At 44.8% G+C, this 21040-nt stretch overlaps 1 protein-coding gene across 2 annotated transcripts in view; it reads left to right on the top strand.

The window, feature by feature from the left end:
- The window catches only part of GABRR2 (gamma-aminobutyric acid type A receptor rho2 subunit), a 23143-nt gene extending 3000 nt beyond the window's left edge, over positions 1 to 20143 (top strand). Inside the window, exons 2-9 of one of the 2 annotated variants that reach the window (XM_023534841.1) lie at positions 8512 to 8579; positions 9640 to 9863; positions 10637 to 10719; positions 10914 to 11054; positions 15677 to 15829; positions 16805 to 17001; positions 17752 to 18002; positions 18331 to 20143. In XM_023534841.1, coding sequence (XP_023390609.1) covers positions 8512 to 8579; positions 9640 to 9863; positions 10637 to 10719; positions 10914 to 11054; positions 15677 to 15829; positions 16805 to 17001; positions 17752 to 18002; positions 18331 to 18436 — 1223 coding nt within the window. In that variant the 3' untranslated portion in view covers positions 18437 to 20143. Of the gene's footprint in view, positions 1 to 8511; positions 8580 to 9639; positions 9864 to 10636; positions 10720 to 10913; positions 11055 to 15676; positions 15830 to 16804; positions 17002 to 17751 lie in introns of both variants that reach the window. The other variant, XM_023534842.1, reaches the window with a different exon arrangement.
- The last annotated feature ends 897 nt before the right edge of the window (positions 20144 to 21040 follow it).

A 21040-nucleotide genomic window follows, 5' to 3' on the forward strand; every position in this document is an offset into this window, starting at 1 on the left:
TGGCCAGGGACTGAGTGGGTCTCTGAGGGAGGAGGCTGGCAGACAGCACATAGATGACTTTGTGCAAGTAACAGAAGGAGCTCCTTCCTTGGGGGCAGCCCTGCGCCGGGCCCCTGGGCCCAGCCTGCTCCAACCACACCGAGCCTACACCTCTCTCTCCTTAGCACCCACACATACCAAGCGGGCCAGGTGAACAGAGACTTCCCCCAATGTTTGCGGGGTATGTCTTCTCTTCCTACATTTTTTTTCTCTGAGAGAGACTTTCTTAAGAATTGATATTTTAAAGTAATTGATAAAGAGGAATTGGTCTAAGACTAGATACCCCTTGGATGACCTTTTCAGTGTGGAAAGAGAAAAGATTAAAAATCTAGCAGCTTCCTAATAATCCCAGGGATCAGTCAGAACACAAATACCTTGTCTAAGCTCCCAGCTGCCTGGTTCCATGGTGTGTCCTGGTTAGAGGAACCTCCAGAGGCCCGGGGCTTTTCTCCATTTGTTAAAAGAAATGTTGCATGCTGATTTTTAAAAATTAAAATTTGATTTTTAAAAAGTTGTGGTAAAATATATATAACATAAGATTTACCAACTTAACCATATTTAAGTGTACACTTCAGTGGCATTAAGCACATTCAAAGTGTCATGTAACCGTCACCACCATCCATCTCCAGAACTTCATCTTCCTAAACTGAAACTCTGTATTCTTTAAACAATAGCCCCCCACTTCCCTCTTCCCCCAGTCCTGATATCCACCCTTCTACTTTCTGTCTCTATGAATTTGACTACTTTCAGTACCCCATACAAATGGCATCATACAGTTTTTGATTGGCTTTTGTGACTGGCTTATCTACTTATCATAATGTCTTCAAAGTTCTTCCAGGTTGTAGCATGGGACAGGATTTCCTTCCTTTTTAAGGCCAAATAATATTCTATTGTATGATTACATCACATTTTGTTTTTCCATTCTTCTGTCAATGGACATTTGGATTGTTTCCACCTTTTGACTATTGTGAGTAATGCTGCTATTAATGTGTGTGTAGAAATATCTGAGATCCTGCTTTCAATTCTTTTAGGTATATACTCAGAAGTAGAAATGCTGGATCATATGGTAGTTCTATGTTTGATTTTTTTAAATTATTTTTTTATTTATTGTGGTGACATTGATAATAAAATCTAATAAGTTTCAAGTGTACACTTCAACAGTAAGTCATATGTATATTGCATTGTGGCTGTGTTTAATTTTTTGAAGAACCACCACACTTTCTTCAACAACAGCTGTACTATTTTACAATTCCACTAGCCCAAGGCTGATTTTTAATTCAGACTGTATACATGGGAGGTAAAGGGGCAATGTAGTGTCATCATGGATTCTTTTGATTATATCCAAGGAATTTGTCAGGATACTCAGGAAGAATGGTGGCAACAAAGTAGGTTAGGTTCTCCAACCAAAACACTATTATTCTTAAGAGAAATATGTGTTTTCCTGAGCTGTCATGTGTCAGGCAAGGTCAGTGGCACTTGGGTCTCAGGGTGAGCAAGACAGCCACAGTCCTTGGAGTTTTCAGCTCTTGTTGGGGAGACCAGTGTTAACAAAACCCTCAAATCAAAATGTCAAATTATTGCTTTCGATTTTATATCCCACATATGAGTGGTATTGTGGTTTTTCAACTTCCGTCTGATTCATTACACCTAGCATGATTATCTCAAGATCCACTCATGTTGTCGCAAGTGACAGTATTTCATCTTTTCTTATGGCTGAGTAATAGTCCATTGTAATACTGAAAGCAATAAACATGACAAACAAACAGACTCATGGACATGGTCAGTGGATGAGTGGTTACCAGAAGGAAATGGGAGAGGGAGGAGGTAGATAGGAGTAAAAGGGGTTAGATATTTGGTGATGGAAGGAAATCTAACTCTGCGTGGTGAACACACAATACAATATATATAAGACTCACTGTTTAATGATACACTTGAAACTTATTTGATTTTGTTAATCAATGTCACCCCAATAATTAAAAAATATATATATATCAAATTGCGAGAGCTGCTGGGAAGAATAGGTCAAGGACCATGGGGTGGGCACAACAGGGGCTGGTCGTGGTTGCAGCCAAGTATGGTCATGGGCTCCAGGAAACCACTGCCCAAGGAGCCAGTGAAGAGAAATGCCAAGCAGCCACGCTAGCCTGGGAAGCTCATGCTGTTGGAATCTTTTACATTCAATTATTTTGGCTGAAACAATAGACTGTTCTCAAGGAGCTAACAGTCGATGGGGAAACATAAATGATTAAGTGCAATCAAGTGTTGCAGAAGCAATGTAGGACGCTTCTACTTATGGGATGGGGGAACTGAGAGAGTGGTCAGTTCTCCCAAGAGAGGGGATCAGAGAAGTCTTCGTTCAGGGAGGTAATTCTCACAAAGAGTCTAGAAAGATGCATGGTGGGTGAGCCCAGAGGACGGAGAAAGGAGGACAAGCCAGGGAGAAGGGTGCTCACAGATAAGGGTGCGTCAGGGCATGTGAGTGGCTCTGTGTGGCTGCACTATGTCAGGTGTGGGCACGCGTGCGCGCGCGTGTATGTGTACATAGGGAGGGGACACAGAGAGGAAAGTGTGGTTTGTAGGGCAGGGCAGCTCCACGAGGGCCGTGCTGTGTTTGGATTCTCAGCAGCACGGCTCAGGCTGAGGAATGACAGGATGAGACGTGTGCCTTAGGAAGTTCACATTGCTTCTGTGCGCAGGATGCTGGAGCCTTTAAGAATGGATGCTGGACAATGGCTGACCACCTCAGCAATGGTCCAGACCAGAGTTGATGGGAGATTAAGCTAAGGCTGTAGAAAGAAGTCGGGGAGGGGCGGGTCTGTGAGGTGCTAAGGAGGGAGATGGCCTCTGATAGAATCAGAGGAGCCTGGGACACCTAAGTGTCTGACCTGAGGAAGACCATTCACTGAGATGGAGACCTGGAAAAGCAATTGGAAAAGGTAAAGTAACAGTCTTGAAATAGATGGCCTGCTCAAAGGGGCAAGTGTGGAGAGTTTAATGGTCTGTTCTTGAAGTGTGGGCGGGGTTCAAGGAAACTAACAATCTGAAGTGAAGCCCAGAGGGCTGGAAGAGAGCAGAGCCACTACCAAGTAGAGGCCTGAACTGCGGGGAGGAGTGAATATCTTTTCCAGATTTTACCTGAATCTAGAAAAGAGTTAGAGCTGTGGAAAGGGGCCACCCCAACAGACAGGAGCCTCGGCTTCTGAAGGAGGGCTGTCACCGGTCACCTGAAGGGAGTGTTCTGGGAGAGAATCAGTTCCTCTCACTCTCCTCCTGCCTTCTGACATCTACTGGCACCTTTGTTGGCTGAGCCCAACCAGACGGCAGAGGGCAAGGGCCTATTGTCAGCAGCAGCCTTGGGCTTGGGAAAGGGGACCCTGCCATGGCAACATACCTGTCGGCAGGGTATGGTCTGTGAGCCAAGTGAGTGTGCCCACCTGGGGTCTCCTTTCTAGGCTACACTTAGGTTCAGGGACCCAGAGTTACCTGTCCACATAGCCCTGAGCTACTTCCAGTACCTGCTTAGGCCCCTTCCCCATGGGGACTGCTCTGTGTCTATATGCATATCTGGTTCTGAGAGGTGACTGAAGGGTGGCTGTCAGAAGGGGGTTGGATGGAGCTGAGATCCATGGGCGGGGGTGTCCATGTGCACAAGAGGCTCTTCTCTGTGCAGGGTGCTGCTGTAGGTAGAAGAAAAGGGCCCCATTCGCCCTGTCCTGCCATGTGCTGGCCCAGAGGAGTCTGAGTTCTGAAGTTGGACTTGGTGTTCTGGGTTTATGTGAAGTGTATTTTTCAAAGAAATATGATAAGATGTATGTCACTTTGCAGTTTCTTATAACCGTTAGATACTCAAGCATATGGCATATGGGCCTCTAGTTGTACTCTTGCCTAGGGGTGGGCCTGCAAATGTTAGCGCTGCCCATACAGGTCAGCTCCTCAGCACAGAGCAGGGGGGAGGAGGGTGGAACGTGGGCCTGGAGTGGCAAACCCAGAGGTCAGTGTTGGGTGGGTTGAGATTGAATGAGTTGGGGAAGCCCAAGAAACGGGACCCAGTCGGTGACCAGGGGCAGGTTGGGGCACTGGCTAGGCCTGTAGTGCCTTCCCCATATCAGCTTCTAGAATACAGGGGAACACTTTCTATAATAAATTCAAATGTCTAAGGAATGAATTTAGGAGAGAAGGTAGGAAACATTAGCTCATATGCTTCTTTGAGCATCGCTGGGTACTTGTTAGAGATGTAATTCTGGGCCCCTACCCCAGGCCTCTTGAACGAGAGACTCTGGGGGAAGGCCCAGGCGTCTGGGTTTTTACAAGCCCTGCAGTGATGCTGATCCACATTCAAGTTTGAAAACTACTGGATGACTGACCTTTAAGGAGACTTCTAGAAGTGAGATTTTAAAATGTCTTGTGCCCTGGTGTCCATTTTCCTTTTGCTGTAAACTCTTCCACTCTCCCTCCTCTACCAGCTGTCTCCACTTCCTACTTATCACCTGCTCCTGCCCCATGGCACTTGTCGTGATGAGGAGTCTTTTCCTGGGCCTCAGCCTCCCTGACCTCTCTCGGATGGCTGCCCTCCTCTGTTGAAACTCCCTCCCCCTGCGGTCTCTGTGATAGCTCTTCCCTGGCTCCTTCTCTGAGGTCCCTGGGCCCCTTTTCCTCCCTGCAGACACCCAGCCCCTCCCACAACCAGCTGCCCCCGCTTAAGCTGATGAGGACTCTCAGTCTCCCTCCTGAGCCTGATCTGTGACCTGAACTCCAATTGCTGTTAAAGTCTAGAAGAGGCTCCACTGGATAGCGAACAAATTTCTTAAATTTAATATGCAAAAACAGACCTGTCTAGTCGGGGCCCAACCCTGCCCCACTGCCAGACACTCTGAACTTCCACCTGGGCTAAGTAAAATACACCAATTTACACTAACATTTCTGTTGAAAAATATATGCTTAAACTCTCAGCATTTCTGAATTATCAAGTTAGACAATATTTGTTTGTTAATGGGAGCATTTAGTTTATTTATCATCCTACCCTGTCCTTTTTATTGTCCAACTTATTTATTCTATATTCTTTCTTTCTTCCTTTCTTTTTCTTTCTTCTCTCTCTCTCTCTCTCTCTCTCTCTCTTTCTTTCTTTCCTTTCTTGCTTTCTTTTAGATTGATTATTTTTGGTTATTCCTATTTTGGCTTTCCTATTTTAGTTTTGAAAATCATATTCTTAGAATTTTTTGGTAGTTTCCCAGAAAACAACATGGTTTATCCCTTGGCTTATCTCACTGGTTTGGTAATTAGCAACTTTTATTGTTCTCCTGACAAGGCAATGACCTCGGGACACTTTCAAACCATTTAAATCCCTCCCTCCTTAAATGTTATATTAGTTGTGTATTTTCATTTAGTTTTTCAACCCTACAATGCATTTTATGTAGTCAATGTTCACTTACAATTATGCATATATTTACCATTTTTATTGGACTTTATTCGTTCTTGCATGCCCAGCTTTCCTTCTGAGATCACGTTCCTTCTGCTTGAAAAATGCCTTTGTTTAGGGCAGGATGCTTCTTGGAAAATTCTCTCAATTTTAGTTTGTCTGAAAATTCTATCTCATATTCATTCTTAAAGCATCGGTGGGGAAGAAATGACATATGTCTTAATTTCAAAAAATGGATAAATTCCTAATGTGCTCTTTTCAGGACCACGTGAAGAGAAATAATGGCAGAAAGCCTAGGAACAAGCAAAGCCCTTGGCTAAACATGTATTTCTCTTATGCTGCCTTGAATTTGTCCCCTCACTGGCCATACTGCCTGAAATTACACGAGCGACTTCTATTTGGCTCACCAGATCCCTCTCTGAAAGCAGAAAAACCCACAGCTATGTTAATGAGCCAAGGCATGGATGCCTCATTAGTTTAACTATTTTCTTTCTAATACCTGGTAGGACTCAGTCTCACTCAAAACATAAAACTGTTCATGGAAGAAGTAAAAAGACCACGTTCCTTCTGCTTGAAAAATACCTCCCCCAACAGTTTACATAGGACCACAAAATGCAGAGTTCAGGAGATCCAGGGAGCCTTAGCCTTTGGCTGTGGGGCAGGTCAAAGGCAAAGGTCAGCTCCATGCTTCTGGATCAAAGAGGGCAGGGCCATTGGTTCTGTTCTAGCTTAGGAGTGAGTCCTTCAGAATGCAGCGCTGGAGCCTCCTGAACACACAGATTGCTTACCTCCCCAACAGCCCAGTTTCCCTGAGAACGTGGCCTGCACTCCAGCATTGATGTCATCCTCACAGGCTTTATCAAATTTCTCTTAGAAGGGTGGTTGGAGCTGTGGAGAGCAAGGCGGGCCCTGAGAACAGAGAGACAGTAACAGGTAGCAAGCAAGCTGATATATTTATCTGGAAAGTGTCCTTAGCCCAAACCAGCTGCTGGTCAAACATTGTGAGCATTATCTGAAAACAAGACCACCGGGAAGTGGGTCCAAAGAGGGTGATGCCTTTATCGTTTCTTTCCTTTGGCTCCTGAAACACCGGATGTGGCAGGTCACATGGTGCGTGGGTGGAGTGCAGCATAGCTGCCACAGAAGCAGCGCCATCAGGGGTTAAGAGCTTGGATTCTAGGCTGTTTTAATATCTCAGGCTAACAAAGAGTCCAGAGGATGAGGAGATTAACCCGCCACACTTCCCCACTGGCAATGTTAGAAGCACACAGCCCTATGCAGGAGTGCAGGGATCTGGGTACTGGGAGAGGGCCCCAGCCAGGCTATTGGCAGACCCTCCCTTGTGTTGCAAGGCCCTCAGGAGAGAAAGGCAGACTATTCAGCCCTCAGGAGAGGTCCTCCTCTCCACATGGAACATTGGGCTTCTGGCACCTTTAAAGCATTCCTGGAGCCTGGAATAAGAAGAGAATACCATACTGCTGTCAGAGCAGAGATTTCTAATGGGCCCTGGCCTAAGCTATCAGTTGAGGAACACAGGAAAATAAAAAGACCAGTTTACATCCTGATTTCTCTGAGAGGTGAAAAAGTAAAAATAAAAAGATAAAACATTATACTCATTTGCTTTCATGTTTAAGAACACAGGAAATAGCCACTAAATCCCGCCAGTAATAAATAAAATGCTTCTATTCAATAGAGATCAGCCCAAAAAGCAAATTTTTAATGGTGGGATTGCAGGTATTATCAAGCCTATGGGGGAGTTTCGGGGGGAGTCGGTGAGCCCATCAAATGCCCTGGGCCACCTCCGTGAGGACACCTGTATTTGGGTGGAAACAGCGTTGAGCTTTCTGGTTTCTATTTCATGTTAGCACCTCTGATCTTCCCTCTCTGCCCATGGCCAAAGTCTTGGTCCCTTACAGTCCATCTCATTCCCTAAGACCCAGACTTCCCCTGCCACCTTAAGGTTCTTCCTACTCAGACCACTATGGGTCAGGATTTTGGGGTCCTGCATTCCCTGGCTAGGGCTCAGAGGATCCAGGGCAGTGGGCCTGGCCTCTGGACAAGTCCCTCTCCCTGGGATGCCTGGCTCAGCTGCCACTTAACCCTCTCAGAAACAGTTCTTGCCTGTGAGTGCAATAGCATTCATTAATATGTTTGACAGACATAGATTTTTGTTTTTCCCTCCATTCTAAGTTTTTAAAAAATACATATTAAAATCTAAAAAAAAAAAACCAAACAACCACACATTTTGTGGAAGCATAACATACATATAAAAAAAGCACATAAATTGTAAGCGTGAAGCCCACTAAGTTATCACAAAGTGAACCCACCAATGTGATCATCACTCAGACCAAAAAATAGAACAGGAACCCACAGATAAACACAGTTTTAGAAATCTCATCACTGGCCAGATGAAATTGAGTGCCGACCTTCTGTGCTATGTATTCTCGTACTTTTCATATGACATATCCTGAAGTTTTCAAAATTCCGTATGGTGTTGTTTTTCACTGTGATCTAACAGTACATGTAAGAGATCTCATCTCACACGATGTAAAAGGCTTCTAGTGGGCAGGACCCCAGCTATCTGTTAGGTACTGTGTAGGTGGGGCTTGAATGACTGAATGAATCTAGCCCTGGGCTTGCAGGTGTCCCAAGCCCACATTAGAGGTTCTTAGGCCTTATTCATGGTCTCTCATTCTATCCTTTTGAGATGTCACAGGAGGACAAATGACTAGGGTCTCCACTCAAACACTAGCACAATATTAATACGTCTACCCTACAGAGAGCCCTGAGACTACACAATAGGAATCCAGCTCTTTGACTCATGCAGCAGGCAGAGATTAAAAATCACCTTGGCCCAGGAAAGGCACGTAAGGCAGACAGTCATTGCCCTCAGGAAACAAACACATCAGGAAGTAGCAAGAAAACCCTCATGGAATTTGAACCACTGCCTCCCTCCTGCTTCAGTCAGGCTATCCCAAGAAGGGAGTTGGGATGGTCTCCCAGCCCAGTGGTGGAGGGGAATGTGCCTTTAACCAGTTATCTTTGCCCTTCTGCAGGCCCTGCCATCCCAGTGGGTGTGGACGTGCAGGTGGAGAGCCTGGACAGCATCTCGGAAGTAGACATGGTATGCAGAACACTTGGCGGCAGCCTGCAGTGTGGGATCTCGAGGCTAAGTTTCTATGAGAGCGTGTGGCTGGCAGGGCTGCATTGGTGCAGGCTGTGCCTGAGTGGGCAGAGCCAGAGCTGGAAGGAATGAAGCTGGGCCTTGGAAGTTGGCCCAAGGGCAGTAAAGTCTAGAGCAGGAGTTCTCAAGCGTCATGGGTAAAAATAACTTGAGGAGTTAGTTTAATGCAGATTTCTGGGCCCTGGCTCAGACTTCCTGATTTAGAGTCTGTGGGAGTGAGGCCCAGCACCTTATCCTTTGAACATACTCCTCACGTGATATGAGCGGTTTGATGAAGCATACATACTTGGAGGAGAGTGGGAGGTGGACGTTTTCAGATGGAAATTCTGCTGTTCTTTGATCGCCAGTGCCCTCAGTGAACATAGCTCCCCTACACTCTCCTTGGCAGTGCCCAGCAAGATCAGGTGGTGAGGGAAGGCTCTTTGACCATCCCCTTGATTTTTCCATTCTGAAAATATTTATTAAGTACCCACTACGTGCCTTGGCCTGCACTAAACTAGAGCCTGGGGATTCCGTGGTGGGCAAGTCACAATTCTACTTTCAAAGATCTTACAAATCCGATGATAGAAAAACCCTCCTAAATGGAACACTTGACTGTCTAGTTTCTAGAAGTGTCCACTAAGCTGAAATTGAATGTTAGCCAGTAAGAAGCCATGTGTGCTAATGTCTAGGTGAGAGAGAACAGGGCTCTGGGGAGATCTCACCCTGCTGACCCCCAGGCCAGGCTGTCAGCATCACAGCTGCAGTATTAATCTGCAAAGCCGGAAGGATAGGTTCCTCAGTCTCCTGGCTCCAAACTCATGATACACAAAAATAAGCCATTCTCTTTCCTGTCACAGCAGTGCCATTGTCTCTGCCATCTCAGGCAGGGCTGCAGAACTATCACTTTTGACTCCGAAGGCTGAGCCTCAGGTGTCTGTTACAGCAGCAGATGAGAGGTCGATTTTAAGGAAGGAAGCTTTCTAAGCCATTTCCGTCTGGTCTTCTTTTGCTCCCACAGGACTTTACCATGACCTTGTACCTGCGGCATTATTGGAAGGATGAGAGGCTGGCCTTCCCCAGTGCCAGCAACAAGAGCATGACCTTTGATGGCCGACTGGTAAAGAAGATCTGGGTCCCCGACGTCTTCTTTGTTCACTCCAAAAGGTCATTTACCCATGACACCACCACTGACAACATCATGCTGAGGGTGTTCCCGGATGGGCATGTGCTGTACAGCATGAGGTAACTGCCCATGGGGTCATGGTTTCTTTGCTCAATGCCATTCTAATATGTGTGGTTAGTCTCTTTGGCCCCGACGAGTTTGTCACTGTGGTTGAGTCTGTGGACTACATGGGATGGTATGAGCCTTCTCATGCCAGTTAGAACTTTCTATGATGAAATGGCTAGTAGCTCGTGAATTCTCTGTCATCGGGGATCTTAAGCCTGGGTTAGGAGACTAGTTGAGCCTGAACGAATTGCGGGAGACAATAACCTTCTCTGTACCTTCCACCCCTGAGAACCTATAATACTGGTTTCCTGGTAAATAAAGATTAAAAAAAAATAACAATAGCTACTGCTTATTGAGTGCTGTTGTATATTGGCTTTGGGGCTAACTTGAATAATTATACAATCTCATTTACATCTTCCTAGCTTGCTTGTAAAGTTTGTTAGAATTAGATACTGATAGCCTCGGGTAGGGGAGTGAAGGGGGCATAACCTCCCAGGCGTCTCTGGGGGAGGCTGGATGAAACCAATGATAAGAGACAGAGACAGGTGCAGATGTGAGCCATTAGCAGTCAGCACCCTCAGTAGCTAGGATCCAGGCAGAGCACCAATTATTGGTGCTTCTACAGAAGACAAAACTCTAAAAGTTAGGGTTCTGTAACTTAGATGCCTGGATTTCCAGACTTCTGAAGTACACTTGGGGAGGCAGAGGCACTTGGTCACATGTGTGTTCTCCTTATTCTGAGCAGTAACTCTCTGTACAAGCCAACATGCATGTTTGGGTTGTCTAGGATTACGGTCACTGCCATGTGCAACATGGACTTCAGCCACTTTCCCCTGGACTCCCAGACCTGTTCTTTGGAGCTGGAAAGCTGTAAGTATCAGTATTCCTAATGACAGATCTTTGCCTTATTCCCTCTCTGACCTTGTGTCATTTTAGTAACCATGAGACTGAGTACCACCTGCCAGGGTTAAGACCTGTTTCCTCCTAGGCTGGTAGAGTATTTCTCTGTTGCTTCAAACTGCATCAGAAGCAAAAGATTCAAATTAATTTTCCTCTCCCCAAAGACGCATATACAGATGAAGATCTGATGCTGTATTGGAAGAATGGAGATGAATCCCTGAAAACAGATGAAAAGATCTCCCTGTCTCAGTTTCTGATTCAGAAATTTCACACCACTTCCAGACTGGCCTTCTACAGCAGCACCGGTAGCTAACTTTTGCCATGGTTTGATTCAAATGTGGAAGAAAACACATTAGAACTCTTCTTCAGCCTTAACCTTTTCCCTCCCAATGAAAATACATTCTCCTTATCAAAATAATTTATAGTCCTCCAAAACAGAAATAGCGCTTAAAAGCGGAGAGTGAAAAAGTTGCTGCCCTCTGAAATCCCACAGCCAGAGGTAATCATTCCTAACAATTTAGCAAACAGCTCTGTAGACATCTTGCTTTAATTATGTAATTTTACAAAAGTAGGTCATATTTTACATGGTTTTCTGTAACTTGATTCATTCGCTTTAACAATATGGATTGGATAGCTTGCCAAGGCAATGTATTATTACCTATATTTAGATCTATGCATTCATTTTTAATGCTTGTGTGATCTCATCTTGGACCCTGGGTCATGTTTGAAGTTTGGAGAGGATCCATTTATCAGCTCTTCTCTAATCTCACTATGAGCTTTTGTCTTAGTCTTTTAGGACTGTCATACATAACAAAGTACCACAAGCTGGGGGCTTGAAACAACAAATTTATTCGTGCACAGTTCTGGAGGCTGGAAGTCTGAGGGCCATGCTCCTTCTGAAGGATGCTGGGAGGAATCTTCCCTGGCCTCTTGCTAGCTTTTGGTGGTTGCTGCATCACTCCAATCTCTATCTCCATTGTCACATGGCATTCTCCCTGTGTCTCTGCGTCTTCACATGGTGGTGTCTCTTTGTGTCTATGTCCAAATTTCTCTATTTTAAGGACATCAGTCATTGGATTATGGCCCATCCTTATCCAAGATGACCTTGTCTCACCTTGATTACATGCGCAAAAACCCTGTTTCAAAATAAGGTCACATTCACAAATATCGAGAGTCAGGACATTAACATATCTTTCTGGGGGACATGATTCAACCCATGACAGCTCTGTAGTAGCAATGGGACCTAGAGGGCTTCTTACTTCATTACCTTTTGTCCCAGTTCTGAAAAGCCTGGGAAGCTTTTGTGCTACTGTTTGCCCCTGGATGGGCACCATCTCCCTGTCCGCCTGCCCCCATCCACACCCCTCTGTCCACAATATCGAACACTGGATGGATAAGAGTGAGCCCAGGCAAGGCTGTGTTGGTGTTGGAACAGCTCAAGCTATTTCACTTTATGCCCACAGTGCTCATCCTCATCTCTCTCTTCTCTTTCACTCCGATAGGTATTGCCACACAATTTCCTTTTTCATTTATTCTTGGCAAGTTCAGATCAACTCTCTAAAACCATTACTAAGAGTTTCTTGTATAACTTATTATGTGCCACTGTTTTGAGTGCTTTATATAAATTAACTAATTTCTACCCAACAAACCTTGTGTAGATGTTGTTATCCTCAGCTGACTGATGAGAAAACTGAGACTAGGAAGAATTAAGTTGTTTATTAAAGTTGCACAGCTGCTTAACGGCCAGGCAATCTGCTTTAGTCACTATGTGTACTCCTCTTAAATGTTTCCTATGATAGAATAGCATGCTTGTTTTTCGTTTATTTGTTTTGTGCCCCACTCGAGCTTTTTTGGACTCCAGATTAAAATGCATCTTCTGCTCCTGTTATTTACTATGTACCAACAAACAGATTTATCATCCCACCCCACAGGGACTGAGATCTCATCCAAGAGTGTTCTGTTTGGAACATGGAGTGTATATTTTCAAAGCTCTTGGTTCCCTCCTTGTGTTTCCAAGGCAACTCTCCCTGATTTTCTTAGACAGAAGGAAAGGATAATGAACTAGTCCTTCATGGAATAAAAGCAGCTCAGCCTTTCCAGAAAGACCCTGTGCAAACCTAAGGAATAATGTGATGTGCTTCATAGATGGCAACTTAGGCTGATGAGATTGGACAAAGGCTGTGGTATGAATAAGTGATTCGTAGTTTCTGTCCTATTTGAAGGTCATTTTCTATCTATCCACTCCATTAAATGCTCCTGCCTCATTCAAACAACCCATGAATCTATGCAGTAACCATATGTCAGGCTCGTTTGGACCTACCCTAATATTCCAGCCTTTCCCTATTGACCCAACCCTTTCCTTACCTGACTCAGTACTAATTTTCCACTCCAGCCAGGTGGCTTTTGTTCCCTCAGCACCATTTCTCCAGTGCAGCCTGAGGTCCGCCTGGATCTGAACCACAAGGGGAGTGTATTCGACAAGCAGAATTCTGGGCCCCATTGCAGCTACTGAGTCAGAATTTCAGGTGGTGAAGCCCAGGAATCAGAATGTTTAACACATGATTTTTATGCATGTCGAAGTTCAAAGACCATCGCTTTTAATCAATGTGTTTCTCAAAGTGTGGTGCTCAGACCAGCAGCATCAGTATCACCTGGAAACTCTGAAGATGGAGCCCAGCAATCTGTGTTTTAACAAGTTTTCCAGGGATAATGTATACAGATTGCCAGGGCCCATCCTCCACAGTTTCTCTTCAGCAGGTCTCATGTGGGCCCTGAGAATTTGCATTTCTAGCTAGTTCCCAGTGGAGCTCTTGCTGCTGGTCTAGGAACACTGCTTTGAGAAACGCTGCTCTAAGTCAAGGTTTCCCAACTCGGGCAGCACATAAGAACTACCTGGGGAACTTTTTCTTGTCATTGCCTAGTACTTTTTTTTTTATTGTGGTGAAATACATATAACATAAAATTTAACATTTCAGCCATTTTTAAGCGTATAATTCACTGGCATTAAGTACATCCACAATGTTGTGCAACCATCATCATTATCCATTTCCAGAACTTGTTTGTCATCCCAAACAAAAACTCTGTACCCTTTAAACAGTATCTCCTCATTCCTCACTGCCCCCCAACCCAGGAACTTCTATTTTATTTGTGTCTATGAATTTTACTATTCTAGGTACCTCGTATAAGTGAAGTCATATATTTGTCCTTTTTGTGACTGCCTATTTCACTTAGCATAATGGTTTCAAGACTTATCCATGTTGAAGCATGTTTAAGAATGCCATTCCTTTTTAAGGCTGAATAGCATTCCGTTGTATGGATTATATCTGTCCATTCATGCATCAATGGACATTGAGTTGTTTCTACCTTTCGGCTGTTGTGAATAGTGCTGCTGTGAACCTGGGGGACTTTTAAAACATGCCAATGCCTAGGGCCCCATCCCAGACCAATGAAATCAGAATCTCTCTGGGATAGGGCTTTGGAGAGTAGTAAAGCTCCTAAGGGTTCATTGTGTGCAGCCAGGTTGAAAGTCACTGTCCTCAGCCAGCATCACTCTCTCCCGTCACTGAGCCTCTCCTCTTTCTGTCCACTTGTCCAGCTTATGCTCATCTCCTCCATGAGGTCTTCCGTAATCATTCCAGACAATGGTTATTCGGGTCTCTCTTTTCCAAAACCCAAAGCACTCACTGCTTCCACAGATGGACATTTTAGCACTTAGATATATACTGTTCTATATCTTGAGCACTTCCATCCTATAGGACTTCCATGCAATTCCTTGAAAATTTTTGAGGGAAGGAATCAAGATCAAGGCCACTGCTATATTGAAAAGACATTGTGTAAGAGGAGCTCTGGACTGAGCATTGCAGACCCAAGCTCTGACCCAAGTTCAGTCTGACTCAGGCTGAGATCTTAAACAAGCCTCTGGGAATCTCCTCATGTCCCAAATAAGAGGGTTAGACTCAGTCTGGGTTTCAGTTATTTACATAACATCATTGTGAATTTTGTCTTAGTTACATACTACCTATGCTGGTGTAGACTTAATTTTTTTCTTTAAGTCAACTCCCCTCTTGTAATTTATTTTGAAAAGGAATTTTATATCACTATAATTGATGGAAAACTGGTGTCATTTGCCATAAATAGAAGATGACTTTAATAATAAACATAATGAACATAAACAAAAAAGAACCCATTTCCATAATCATCTTGTGTATCATTGTGTGTACCCCACACTTTGAGACACAGAGTGGGACCATCTCTGAGTTCTAACACTTTCTGACAAGCCTGGGCTGAGATGGGAGTGGGGTGGGGTGTGCACACAGCTTCAGTCCACTTTACACATTCACACTGTCTTTGACACCATCTTTGGTCTCAGTGGTTGGGTAATGATCTTGTGGATCATTTGAAACCTTACAATTTTAATCCTTTTTACAACCACTAATCGGTGATTCTCAAGTTGCCAAAATGAAATGATATCTATATCCTCAGTTTTTCCTGAGGAATGAACAGATGGTAAATGACTTGCACAAGATGAATGAAGTGACTTCCGAGGCGAATGGCGGGTCAGAGGTAGAACTGATGTCAGACTTCAGAGTCATGTCAATGGCCTGTTTCTTCTTGTGATGAATGTAGTGATTGACAGAGTTGACCAATCCCACGATAAAGGGCACAGTGATAAGAGGCCAGGTTGGCTGACTTCTGCCTCAGTGGTTTTGGCTTCGACAAAATAGAACCAGTTCAACTTCTTATGCTCCTGAGCAGTGAGTCACTCAGGAAATGTGGTTGTGGTTTGCAAAGAACAAACAAGCCAGGTGGTCATGTTTAACTTCCTGCTGAAGATGAGAGCAATGTTAGGGAAAGGAGGGCTCCTGGGGAAGGGGCTGGTTTGTGTCTCTCGAATTAGACCTCACGGGCTTCTTCCTGTGTCCCCCAGGCTGGTACAACCGTCTGTACATTAACTTCACGTTGCGTCGCCACATCTTCTTCTTCTTGCTCCAAACCTATTTCCCCGCCACCCTGATGGTCATGTTGTCCTGGGTGTCCTTCTGGATCGACCGCAGAGCTGTGCCTGCCAGAGTTTCACTGGGTAAAAGCGTTTAATAAGGTGTGGTAGAGTGGTTATTTTTTTCAACTGATGACTACGTAAAGAAAAAGTAAAAACATTATTCAGAATTCTTTACCGATGGGCCATCGCAGTCAAAAGGAGCAATTTTTCCTCCTGCTTTTTGTCTTCACCTTTCCCATGCTATCTTCAGTTTCCTAGGCTACATTGTGAAAACCACAAGGAGCTAAAATGACATCAGCTCTGCTTGAATCATGTCGGAAAGATAAAGCCTATTTGGGGTATGGACTTCCACCACTGGTAGTATTGGAGCTCAGGACTTTGATAAATATGACAATTCTACAAATGCCAAAAACTTATTCTTTAAATACAAAAACTTTATTTAGACAGACTGAGAGTTTAGAGGCAGGTTCCATATTATGTGATATCTGAGAAGGAGAGGGCTGCATTCCCTGGAATTACGGTTTTAGTCCTTCGCAGACCCTGAATTCTGGATTGAATGTTTATATTTGTCTAAATGTTAATTTGGACAAAATCAGACTGGGTCCTGAGAAATGTAAGGGTTTGACCAGCAAGGCACAGTGAAAACAAAACTAGCACGATAGGCTTCCAGGAATTTCCAGTCTTGATGTGGCTTAGATGAGGGAGCACGTGTGCATTTCTCGAGGTTTGGGAAGTTTTCCTTAGAGATGTCTGTTAGTACTGTTTTAAATTCCACATCTGAACAGGTCCTTTCTGAAGCAGTGCTGACCTTGTCAGCCACATCACAGAAAACCAGTGTCCCGAGGCACTTAAAGTGAAAGGAGACAAGCAGCGAGTCAGCCGGAAGAACGGGCTGGCTGCTTATGCAGCTGATCCTTGCGCCTCTATGAAGTAGAAATATGCCTGGGGAATTTCTTGTTAGGTTTAAGAGATGGAGAATGGAAAATGGTGACTTAGCGAAATGTGGGGGAAGTTCTGTACCCTTGTCAGCAGCTGAACTAAAGCTGGATGTTGCAGGTATCACCACGGTGCTGACCATGTCCACCATCATCACGGGCGTGAACGCCTCCATGCCCCGCGTCTCCTACATCAAGGCCGTGGACATCTACCTCTGGGTCAGCTTTGTGTTCGTGTTCCTCTCGGTGCTGGAGTACGCAGCCGTCAACTACCTGACGACGGTGCAGGAGCGGAAGGAACGGAAGCTTCGGGAGAAGGTGAGAGAAGTTTCATTGATTTTCTTGTCTTAGCTCATGCTTCTGGTGGGATGAGAATTGGGGTGGAAGATATTGCATGTAGAAAAGGGAGATGTTTACATAAAAGGAGAAGGATCCATTTTAGAATAGGTTCTAGCTTTTGCCACAAAGGGTCCCAAAAATCAGAAAGTCTCTGGACAAAGACTGGAAGCAGGAAGACTGTAGTTTTGTTGATGCAGACAAACCATTTAAAAATACATTGCAGGCACCATAACCCTTTAACTTTATGCGTAACTCTTTAGAATAAGGGCACTCTCCTACCTAATCCATTTTTGATTCCTGTGTAAAGTGGTGGAGTCCCACAACTGGAACCAGAACGTGTGGATTTAAAGCCCCAACTCTGACACCAGCTATGTTATCTCAGAAGAACTGTATAGCTTCTCTGGTCTTTAGTTTTGCCTTTGTAATTGAGGGCATTTAAACTAAATCGTGGTTCTAGACCCTGGCTACCTAGCACAATCACCTGGGGGCTTTAAATTAATCTGGAGTGGAGTGTGGGCATGGCCAGTTTAAAGGGCTTCCCAGGTGACTCTAATAGGCATCCAGGGTAGAGAATCATTGGGCTAAATGATCTCTGGGGATCCTTCTAGTTCTGCCTTTCTGTGGTTCTGAGCAGCCGTAGGGCTTTGCTCTCGACCCAGGCCACCTCTTCTGCCCCTTTGACAAGGCCCAAACATGCCTGGCACCTCTTCTTGTGTTTGCTGCCTGCAGTTCCCGTGCATGTGTGGAATGCTTCACTCAAGAACCATGATGCTGGATGGAAGCTACAGTGAGTCTGAGGCCAACAGCCTGGCTGGGTACCCGAGAAGCCATACTCTGACAGAAGAAGACCGGCAAGACAAAATAGTGGTTCACCTGGCTCTGAGCAATGAATCCAACACCTCCAGGAAGAAAGGGCTTCTGAAGGGCCAGATGGGTCTGCGCATCTTCCAGAACACCCATGCCATTGACAAATACTCCAGGTTGATATTTCCTGCCTCCTATATATTTTTCAACCTAATTTATTGGTCAGTGTTTTCCTAGGGGCTCCAAGGCTGTGCCTGAGAAAGGGCCTAGACATCTATGGGGGCCGGGCCGGCCATAGGCACGTAGACCTGCTCACCCCGCTCCCCTCACTGAACAGAGCAGCAGCCCTTGGACCCTGGAGAGCAGCGCCCCCTCCTGGAAGAGCCCAGGAGCCCTCCAGCTGCCCTTGCCCCGACCTCACCGGTTTGCCCCTCATTCATGCAGTGCTGTGTCTTACTTCATGTCTCTCTGAGGCTTTCTTCTTCTGTTCTTGTGTCTGAACAGGTTCACAAGATCCTCCCACCCCGTAAAAAAAGATTCAAATGCCTTCCAGATGTTTGAGATCCTTATGAAGCCTAGGATTTCAGTTGTGAAAAAGAAAGGAAAATGAACGGCAAGCTTAGGGGCACTCTGGATAGGAGATGGGAAATTAGAATTCAAAATAAAAATAAAACACCTGTAAACTCATACAACTGGATTAAGTGCCTAAGAAGGCAAAAAAGCTCAGATGCTAGACAGGAAATGATTTGCCTTGTGTGAGTCTGGCAACTTGCATGCTTTTGCAATGTTAGGGGACAGTATTCATTCAACTATCCATTCAACCATTCGTTAAATATCCACCCTGTGCCAAGTGCTGTGGAAATAAACAAACAGAAGTCTCTTTTCTCAGAGAACTCCTCTAAGCCCGTGCCCATTCTACATGTGGCAGAAAGTGCTTCTGCTCTTTTCTCTCCCTCGACCCCTACTAACACCCTCAAACCCAGTCTGTTTGCTGGCTCTTTTACTCCTAGCCAGAAAAGCACATTCTGTCTCCTATGAGGCCCTCAGAAAGCCAGCTCAGTTCTTTTCTCCTGGAATCTCCATGCCGGACCAGCCTAGTGCTGGGGAGAGGGACGGGGCCTGGAGAATTAGTGTTGCAGAACTTGATCTGGGGGCGGAAGGAGGCATGGGTCTGCTGTAGAAATTTGTTTCACATGTTTTCCTACCTCTGTCTTTGGGCTTCTCCCCCAGCAGCCATGTGTCCTCAATAGTCCCTGTTTCCAAGCCCTGCCTCCACCCCAGGAACTCCATTTATGCCTACCAGAAGTGCCCTGTACCCTAGAATGATTTCTCCTTTATTTCCACAAGCTAGTGACTATTTCTTCTAATGCAGCTAAATTCAGATTGGAAAAGCAATTCTATTCATTGACTCTACTGTAAACTGTGTATGACCATTTTCCTCAACCCTGTTTTAGGTGTTTGCTAGTTAACGTAAGAGAATCTCTAATTAGTATAATTTCTGGAGGTATAGAGAACATGATCTTGAAATCACAGCACTTGGAATTAGAATTAGAAGGCTGTTCCGGGGAATTAGGGAGGGAAGGCCCACTTCAGATTTCCTGCTTCCCGAAGGAAGTTGTTCTGCTCTTTTTCCCACGGCCCTGCCACCTTCCTGCTCAAGGTCTGGGTGTCTGGTCCTTTGGTCAAGAGTAGACTAATGGTACAAGCAGGAGAGCATAACCCTGCCTTAAATCAAGTAGTCGCTGGCCCGTGGAGGCTGCTCCATAGCTCATGGCTCCCAGAATTCCCAGTTCTTGAGGCGTGGAGCACACGGGGATACCAGGGCCCCCAGAAGTTTCAGGCCAGGGGCCAGAGAGCCCTGATCCTTTCTCACTTACTTACTCTGCATGACTGACCACACAGTTATTCCCTACATCCCAGCTTTTCTGTTCCTTTCTCTGAGTCAGGCCCCCACCTACACTCCTGTGTGACCTTTGTCCCAGACGCTTGCTCTACCATTCCATTGCCCGTGTGGAGGACCAGACTCATCATCTCTGGTCATCGGCCCTGATCTGAACTGTGGATTCCAGCCCATGGTCCAGAGGTTATATGATCAGGGCTAGGATTCAAGGAGCTGAACTCTTAGTGGGACCAGCTTTGGGCAACAATATGACATAGATTATCTTGGGCAACTGCAAATTCAAGAGGTCTCCAAGACCACTCTCAGGTTTGATAATTCGCTAGAAGTTTAAGGATTCAGAGAAAAAGAAATGTAGATGCTACATGCATATGTAGAAAAAGACATGCTAGATCTGTGCTGTCTGATGTAGTAGCCCCTAACCCTGTATCTATTTAAATTTAAATTAAAGTTAAATAAAATTTAAAAACCAGTCCTTGTTGCATTAGTTCCATTTCAATAGCTCTGCTCAATAGCCACATGTGGCTGGAGTCTACTGTATTGGACAGTGCAAATCTAAAAAACTTTTCCACAGTCACAGAAAGTGCTATTAGTGCTGTGATAGATGAAAGGATCAGCCTGAGCGAAGGCATGGGCAAAGCAGGAAAATTTGGGATTGCAGAGTATAGGGTTTGTGGGGCAAGTCATCTGTTTTGGCCGAATCCTAGGCTATGGGAACAGGAGGTGAGAGACCCCATGCCAGTGCTAATGAGGACAGTTTCCCCTCCATGGAGATGTCTGGCTCAAGACCACTGGATTTCCTAGCCTCATAGACAAATGAAGAAGAAAGTATGTAAATAAAGATGGTTGGATGGTATAGGCATCTGGACTTGTTGAGAAACCTTTACTCTCTAGAGACTCTCCTAAGCCATAATGCTGCTCGAAGAGTGATAATTATATTGTCATTAGATATATAATATTGCTTAGATTGTCTGATTTAATTCTAACACAACTCTGTTTCTGACTACGTTGTCTTCATAAATTGAGGCTCAAATAGTACGGTAGCCTGTTTACACTTAAAAAAATAAAGTTGTATTTTAACTAGCTTATATATTTAACTGGAGTTTATTCTATAGCAAACATAGAGGCTCATAAGCAGCATTTTATCATGTGGGACCATGATATAAAGACACTGTTGTATTTAGCATCGCCTTATCGCATTGTAATTGTCCGACTCTGCTTGAGAACGGCAGAAAATTAAAAGAGATAAAGAGGAAACAAGAGTAGGAGGAGGACACAGGAACTAAGAAAATGTTGAGAACAAGGAACGATTCACCC

Source organism: Pteropus vampyrus, unplaced genomic scaffold (genome assembly GCF_000151845.1).
Source record: "Pteropus vampyrus isolate Shadow unplaced genomic scaffold, Pvam_2.0 Scaffold133, whole genome shotgun sequence".
Lineage (NCBI taxonomy): Eukaryota > Metazoa > Chordata > Mammalia > Chiroptera > Pteropodidae > Pteropus > Pteropus vampyrus.